This window comes from Ixodes scapularis, unplaced genomic scaffold (genome assembly GCF_016920785.2).
Source record: "Ixodes scapularis isolate PalLabHiFi unplaced genomic scaffold, ASM1692078v2 PGA_scaffold7__128_contigs__length_106722199, whole genome shotgun sequence".
NCBI lineage: Eukaryota > Metazoa > Arthropoda > Arachnida > Ixodida > Ixodidae > Ixodes > Ixodes scapularis.
The window spans coordinates 92,791,382-92,799,590 of record NW_024609882.1 but is presented as its reverse complement, the minus strand read 5'-3'; the positions used below and the strand labels follow the sequence as shown (position 1 = coordinate 92,799,590).

Genomic DNA, 8,209 nt, shown 5'->3' with positions numbered 1-8,209 from the left:
GCAGAAGCTCCACATCAGCCGGAGGATGACATCGACGCCCACATAGAGGCATTATCCAAAGAGCTCGAGCGCCTTCGGAGACACAAAGAGTTGGTAACCGCACGACGACAAAAAACAGGAGCAACGTTGCCTACATCGTCCGGCGAAACAAGTGCACAGACTACTGCACCACATCAATCACAAAAAGCCCCTCAAGTAGTCTAAACAGCCATCCTAGAACGCCTCACTGAGATGACACGACTCATTGAGGACTGTTTGCACCATGTCTAACCCCATGGTGCGTCCTTCACAAGACGGAATTATGCAATGGAACTGTAGGGGCCTTACCTCTAAAATTGGAGAAATCAAAACGAAACTCCTGTACAACAAGCTGCATGCATGGGCTTTTCTTCTCCAAGAGCACAATAAACTATGTAATTTATCCCAGTTTATTGGATACCATCATCCATCTATCCCTGATCAGCGCGTAACCTCAACTATGTCAGCACCGGGAAAAGCAGCAGTATATGTACCCGGTAGAATACCACAAACGTCCATTGATCTTGGAAAATGGTGTAACTGTAACCAAGAAGTTGTCGGTGTGCTCACATGTCCTGTCAAGACACCTGTCATTCTTAGATCATTCTACGCTAGACCACGGCGCACTAGAGTCAACCTGGGATGGATACGGCACCTCCGCTCAACGTATCCGGGGGTCCCTATCCTCGTGGGCGGAGACTTCAATGCTCCCCACAGGGAATGGGGATACCAGTACAACACCCGAAGAGGGGATCAAGTTAGGAATACCATGATAGACGCCGCATTCACGCTACTCAACCAGGGGGGGGGGGGGGGGGGGGGGGGGGTATCAACCTGCATTGCATCAACGACCGCTAGGACCCATGCCCCCGACCTCACTTTGTGGATTGGCCCTGGAGTGCCACAATGGCGCGCGGAACCAGACACATGGGGCAGTGACCACATGCCAATAAAGATCGACCTTCACAGTGCTTGCCTCAAAAAAATCCGACGTCGGGTGACGGTCACACACTGGGATAAGCTTCGGGAAGCATCGGCCACGATGATCCCTACTGATCCTACGGAGCTCCTTCCAGCTCTGCAACAGCTCCTTCGGGATTCGATCATCACTACGACGGTGGATGAAGACCAACCACAACCAGACCTTATTCTTCTACAGCTATGGGCAAAGCGCCGGCACGCAGACTTGACTGCGTCTAGGAACCCAACTACGCCGGGTGGTCGATCTGGTGTCAACCATCTTGCGGCTGAAGCGCGCCGGCACGAGAAACGGCTTTCCAGACAACGGTGGTATGAGTGGTGTGATAGTCTTGGGACCGGTACTGGAAACAAAGCTCTACGGCGCACATATCACTCCATGGAGCAAGGGGGAAAACAGCCCGACCCAGCTGCGTGTGTTCGTCTCGCACTGCAAACCACACCGAAAGATTTTGCAACTTATGCGGCTCGAACATTCTTCCCCAAATATGACCAGACTTCACCCATCCAATGCCCCGACATTGACGAGCCCGACTCCACCTCCCAGCCAGACATTTCTAGTCCTTTTAACATGGCTGAACTTATTGCGGCGATTGAAACTGCTAAGAAACGCACGACCCCCGGTCAGGATGGTGTCCCTACTGAGGTGTTCCAAAACCTAGAAGGTCCGGCTCTTGACACACTTGTGGGTCGCCTGTCAATTCCCGATCAGGCCTAGTTCTACTCGCTCCGAGGAAGTCACACAAAGAGCGCTATCATAGAAACACTTTATAAATACTCAAATTGTGCCGTCGATGCTGTGGAAGGCCACGGTTGCCCTGGGGTCGGGGTCTTGCCTGGGCTCGTTCAGCACCGCCTCTTTCGTTCGTCACGGCCCTTCGAACTCTGTCCACGCGCACCTCCCACGAGCGTCCCTTTCTCCTCTTCCTCGCCGCTCACGGGGCCGTCCATCCACGTTCAGCGTGGCTCGTTGTCTCCCACACTCCCCTCCCCTCAAGCCTCAAACTCCGGGGGGGTCCGGAGTATCCGGAGTCCCTGGACCGAGTCACTGGACTCCAAGATGAACTCCTGGTGGGGGAGCTTGATGAGCTCTCGCTCCCGCAACAGGTCCGGGGTCAGGTAGCTGTACGTCTGCTGGATGGCCAGGTAGGTGGTCTCGGCAAAGTTGCCCAGCGTGGCCGTCGAGACGCGGGCCGAGGTGTAGCAGACCTCGATGCCCGCCATGTGCAGCAGCTTCTTGGGCACTTGCAGGGCACGGTGTGGCGCTTTCCACTCTTGTTTCCCCAATAGCCGTTACGGACGGGGATGACGCACAGCTAGGCCAGGATGATGGCTTGAAGGATGGCCGTGGCCACCTCTTTGGAGCACTTGGCAGGACTGGCACCTCTTTGGAGCTCTTGGAGCACTGGCCGTTGAAGTCCCCAATGGCCGCAAAGGCCTTGAGGCGGGTGCGCTGGCCGGCACGCGTCTGCTTCTGCACCGTCATAATCTTCAGCACCTCGTCCTTCAGCGTGTCCCTGGGACTCTCCGGTCCTCCGCGTCTCCGCCGCCCTGCCTTCGTTGACGTGGTCGACGTCGGGATTGCTCACCCCGTCTCTGCCAACCAGGTTGACCACCCTGACGGTTGGTCCGTCTTGCTCCTTGCTAACCGGGTTGACCACCCTGTTGGTTGGTCTGGCCGTTCCCCCTTCCAACGGGGTTGACCACCCTGTCGGCTTGTCTGGCCATTCTCTTGCCGAACGGGTTGGCCACCCGGTGCGTTGGTCTGACTGGTCTTCTGCCGGAAGGGTTGACCACCCTGGGAGTTGGGCCAGCTGGCTCCGCCGGTATCCCGGGAAGTGGAAGGTCGCCTTCCCGGATGGCGCCGCCCATTCTGGTTCCTCCGGGGGGCATTTCTGGACAGAACAAGCTCTATTAACATCTTGCAAAGATTAGATCAAGTTCTAGGCCGCAGATTATAGCGCCGCGCAGAGCACCTGTCGGATCTCTCACCGACGGGTTCGCGCATTGTTCGGCTACCGCGCTTAGGCCGCGTTGCCGGTCGCGCGCGAGAGTCACGCGGAACGGAGGATTCCTCGTTTTGTTCTCGTTCATCGTCATCCCGATCACGAAGATGGTGCTTTTTTAGGTCTGTGATGTGGACCGGGCCAGACTCCTCGCTCGCATTTTCCTGAGCGAGCCTGTAGGTAAGACGTGACAGTCGTGCCTTTACCACGTAGGGCCCTTCCCACTTCGGAGCAAGTGAGGCTGCGAATCCGCTCGCTGCGTTGCTCAAAGGATGGGTTCTCCTGAGGACCAAGTCACCCACCTTGTACTCCAGGTGACGATGAGTCTTATCGTACTGGGTCGCCTGTTCGATCCTTGCTGCAACGAGGTTCTCTCTGGCGTCGTGCAACGCATTCGAAAGGCGAACTTTCAACTCCGCCGCGTATTTAGAGAGTGGGCGTTCTGTCGAACCTTGGTTATTTCGTAACCCGTTCTCCAGCGGAGACGATAGCTCCTTACCCAAGTTTAGAAGCGCAGGCGTTAACCCAGTAGATCTGTTCACGGTCGTCCGGATTGCAAAACCCATCTCGACAATGTGTTCGTCCCAGTCCCTGTGTCTCTCCGTTAGTGTGATCAGCATGCTCTTCAAGTTTCGGTTCACTCTCTCAGTGATATTAGCCTGAGGATGGTATGGTGTCGTCCTTTTGTGCTTTATGTTTAGCGCCAAGCAGGAGTCAGTGAACACTCTGCTGGTAAAATAGCTAGCATTATCGCTGATGAGACACGTGGGTGTACCGAAGCGCATGAAAGTTTCCAACAACTTCTCCCAGATGCGCTCCGAGACCAGCTTCCTCAGCGGGTGTAACTCCACCCATTTCGAGAAATGATCGGTTATTACCAATAAATACTGGTTCCCACGGGGACTTTTTGGAAGTGGGCCGATGATGTCGCAAGCAACCATCTCCCACGGGTAGTGACTCACTACAGGCTGCATCAGGCCTGGGGGCTTTCCCCCTCGCGGCTTCGCTTTCTGGCAGGCTGGGCAGCTACGGGCGTATCGGAGTGTGTCCTGTCTCATCCCCGGCCAGGTCGCGACGCGACATAACTTTTGAAAAGTCTTGCTGCCGCTGCCATGACCAGCCAAAGCCGAGTCGTGGAAGTATCCGATAAACCGCCTCCGTAGCCTCCTAGGAATCACCACCCTGAACGGAGAGTCGTTCCCCTCCTCGTCGTCGATTGTTGGAATGTAGCGGAGCAATAAGCCGTCTTGACCCAGCAAGTATGAATCAATATGTTCGTTAAATTGACCGCCAGCGTTCCCGGTGTTGCTTGCTATTTCCGCAATTTTCCCCAACACCCGCTGACAAAAACCATCTGCCTTTTGGGCCTCGACAAGCTCTTCCTTGCTCACCACTTCACCCCAAGCCACGATCCTCTGTTCCCTCGTGCGGCCTCCTAACACTGCGACGAGCTCCTGTTGCATCGATCCCTTCCCGCTGTCTCGCTTATGAGCGGCCGCGCAGGAAGCTCGTCTCTCGCAATCCCCCGGCTGCGTCTCCTCCTTCCAACCACTATCATGGGGCGCCCGAGAAAGTGCGTCTGCAACCTTGTTGGTGGAGCCCTTTCGGTACTCGACAGTATAGGAGTATCGCTGCAAAGTGAGTGCCCACCGAGCTAACCTCCCCGCCGGCTCTTTCAACCTTTGAATCCAGGTGAGAGCGGCGTGGTCTGTCTGAATGACGAAGGTGGTCCCGTCTAAATACAGGTCGAATTTCTTTAGAGCAAACATGACGGCCAGCCCCTCCTTCTCCGTCACGCTGTAATTGCGTTCTGGCGGTGTAAGGGTTCGGCTGGCGAATGCCACCGGGCGCAGCTGTCCGTCATGTTCTTGCAATAACACCGCACCGACCCCGTAGTCGCTCGCGTCGGTCTGTACCACGAACGGACGGTTAAGGTCTGGCAGGCACAGGCTGGCCGTGGCTGCTATCGCCTTCGTGAGGGAAGAGAAAGCTACCTCTTGTTCTCCGCCCCAGGCCCATCTTGAACCTTTGTGGAGCAGCAGGTTCAGTGGCCGTGTGAGTCCAGCGCACCCTGGAATGAACTGCCGATAAAAACCGACCATTCCAAGGAACCTTTGAAGGCTCTTCGCGTCGCGCGGTGGTGGGTAATCAAGAATGGCCCTCAACTTATCCTCGTTCGGCCTCAAGGTACCGTCATCTACGACGAAACCCAAGAGGTTGACCCTTGAGGCTGCGAGCTGGACCTTCTTTGGATTAATCGTTAATCCCGCTTTGCTCATTCTGCTTAAGATAATCTCAAGGTGTGCTAGGTGCTCCTCGAATGACCTTGAAAATACGACGACATCATCCATGTATGCCATGGCAAAGTTGAACTTCGCGTCCCCCAGCACGATGTCCATAAGCCGTTGGAAACTCGATGGCGAGTTAGACAATCCAAACGGAAGGCGGATAAACTCAAACAGACCCCTGTGACAGGTGAACGCCGTCTTCTGGACATCGTGTGGTGCTACCTGGATCTGCAAAAAACCTCTGCTACAATCCAAGGTAGTGAAAACCCTCGCGCTACCCAACGAACTAGTACATGATGGACTCAATAGATGGGAAGGGATATGAATCCCTTCGTGTCATCTCGTTAAGTCGGCGGTAGTCAACGCAGAGACGAGCGGTACCGTCTTTTTTTGGCGCTAAGACTACCGGAAAAGCCCAGGGGCTCTGTGACGGCCTCACGGCCCCTGTGTCTATCATCTCATCGAGAGCCTTATCTAGGAGAGCTCGCTTGTGCGCACTCAGCGGTCTGGGATTACAACCCCATGGTCTAGCATCTCCTGTGTCGATTCTGTGTTGTAAAATGTTTGTAAGTCCTGGCCTCTCGGTAAACATAGCTGCGTGTCGATGCAAGGCGTCTGCTAACCTACGCCGTTGTTCTGCCGGCCCGTTGTAAGAAGCGACAATCGCTTCAACGTTTCCCGATACGACTCGCGCAGCTAATGTTTGCTCCTCTCGTGATCCGACGAGTGAGCTTTCTGTGTCCTGACCGAAACTCGGTGGGACGGCAAAGGGGATAAGGGGAGTCAACGGATTATAGTGGTACCCGTTATTCTTCAAGTCTGTGATAATCCCCTCCCGGCAGACGAAGTCCTGTCCTAAGATCACAGGGATTTGCATGCCTGGCAGATAGAGAAAACGCTGCCTCCTTCGACTGCCGTCGAGGCTAAGGTGAAGGCGTATAGCGCTTTGTGCCCTAGCCGATCCTGCTGCTAAACGCAGCGTGGTGGAAACTTCCCGCACGTGAAGTGCTCGTCGGCGACAGTCTTCGTAGACTCTGTCGCCGATCAGGGAAAGAGTCGAACCGGTGTCAATTAGTGCGTAGTAACTGTTACCACCGATCTCGACGCGCACGTACGGCCCCTTCTCAGATGTCAAATCCTGAGTTCGACATGCCGACGGGGAAAACACCGACCTGTCGCTGACCGCAACTCCAGCCCCGTTGGCAGACTGATGAGGGGCCTCGGCAGCGGCCGGCAACCGCGAGTCGGGAAGTCCAATTAGTGGCGCCGGCCTCTCCCGTTTCCCTGAGAACCATGGGGGGGAGCTGCCGTCCATGTGCACTGACGCTTGATATGCCCAAGCTGATTGCATTTATAGCACCTGACCTGTCTCCTGCCATTGTGTGCTGAGCGTCCGCCGCTACCATCACGCGAAGCAGTGTCGCGCCGGGGGTCATTGTAGTTCCCGCGACCCTCGTAATGATTCGCGACTCCGCGGTGGTCGGCTGCGCCGCCTCCCCTAGGGGGATGCGCCCTGGAAGAGCCCGCGTTAGCTGCTCTGCGCCTCTGTTCAAAAGCGAAGGGATCTAAGGCGCGGGGCACAGCAGTTGCGCCACTCCTATGTCCTGTAACGGCCACGTACGGCGTACGTGAGTCGTCGCAAGCTCCCGCGCCTCGTCCTGTCCAGGCGCAACCCGGCTCCAGAGATTCCTCTGCGCGTGGAGGGGGGCGATACGTCAACTCGGCGAGCAAGCTCGCCTGAACGATGCGCGCCTCTCTGGCAAGTGCTTCCAGATCAGCGAAATCACGTCCGCGCAAGTAGGGTTTAAATCTAGGGTGACACTGGCGGATCGCCCTAGCTACCCTCTCCGCGTCTGACGCTGTAGGGTCGGCTCTGGAGTAGAGCTCCTGGAGAGCGCGGACGTATTCTACGAGGCTCTCGTCCGGATGCTGAGTACGGCTGGCTAGCTCATCTCTGATCCGCATCTCATAGTCGGGAGGCAGAAATTCCTCTCTGAATCGTGTCCGGAAATCTGCCATCGAAAGGAACGGCCTCTGCATTCGCCTCCAACGCGCTGCGTCATCCGTCAACGCGATTGGGACGATCTGTATCAGGGCCGTTTCATCCGACGCGCCCAACGCGGCAATGTACGCGTCTAGGTCCTGCAAGAAATCGTGAACCGATGCTGCGTCGGAGTAGTCCGAATAGGTCGGCGTCGGCACGCTCAACCGCGGGCGAGGCACGGGCGTAGGCGCGGGATTCACCACCCCTGGGGCCAAACCCATCTGTCTAGAAAACGTCGCGAACATCGCCGTCATGGCGTGCATTAGTTCGCTGACGTCTCCCGTGTTCACCGCCGGGATTGGGGGTTCTAGCGCTGCCGCAACGCTCGCTTCCCCACTCGTGCCTTCTCCCACGTCTGAGTCAATATCCGCCACTGACTGGGTTGAGGCCTCGGGATGGGCGGCCTTATTCCGTAACCTGGACATGGCGGCAGAACGTTAAACACTGATGTCCAGCGGAGTAACAAAAAAATTCAAATGGGGAAACAAAACAAACCTAAACTTAGAAATCGCGATTCGTGGGACTCCCCGGGAGCGAAAAAAAACAACGGCAGACTGATCGGGCCCCACGTTGGGCGCCAGTTATGTGGGTCGCCTGTCAATTCCCGATCAGGCCTAGTTCTACTCGCTCCGAGGAAGTCACACAAAGAGCGCTATCATAGAAACACTTTATAAATACTCAAATTGTGCCGTCGATGCTGTGGAAGGCCACGGTTGCCCTGGGGTCGGGGTCTTGCCTGGGCTCGTTCAGCACCGCCTCTTTCGTTCGTCACGGCCCTTCGAACTCTGTCCACGCGCACCTCCCACGAGCGTCCCTTTCTCCTCTTCCTCGCCGCTCACGGGGCCGTCCATCCACGTTCAGCGTGGCTCGTTGTC

General features: G+C 56.3%; 1 protein-coding gene across 1 annotated transcript; it reads right to left on the bottom strand.

Annotated features, from left to right (window-relative positions):
- Positions 1-1,897: 1,897 nt before the first annotated feature.
- LOC115330071 lies at positions 1,898-5,150 on the bottom strand. The gene is made up of 2 exons (XM_029991778.3): positions 4,997-5,150; positions 1,898-2,891 (listed from the first exon to the last, which is right to left on the bottom strand). The coding sequence occupies exons 1-2, from the start codon at positions 5,102-5,104 to the stop codon at positions 2,313-2,315; spliced, it is 687 nt and encodes a 228-aa protein (XP_029847638.2). The 5' UTR covers positions 5,105-5,150; the 3' UTR covers positions 1,898-2,312.
- Positions 5,151-8,209: the final 3,059 nt, after the last annotated feature.

Coding starts and splice junctions, on each gene's coding strand:
- LOC115330071 (XM_029991778.3), bottom strand. CDS start 5,104: ATGGTCGGTTTTTATCGGCAGTTCATTCCAGGGTGCGCTGGACTCACA. Junction 2,892..4,996: donor CCTGGGGCGGAGAACAAGAG/GTAGCTTTCTCT, acceptor TGTTCTGTCCAG/AAATGCCCCCCGGAGGAACC.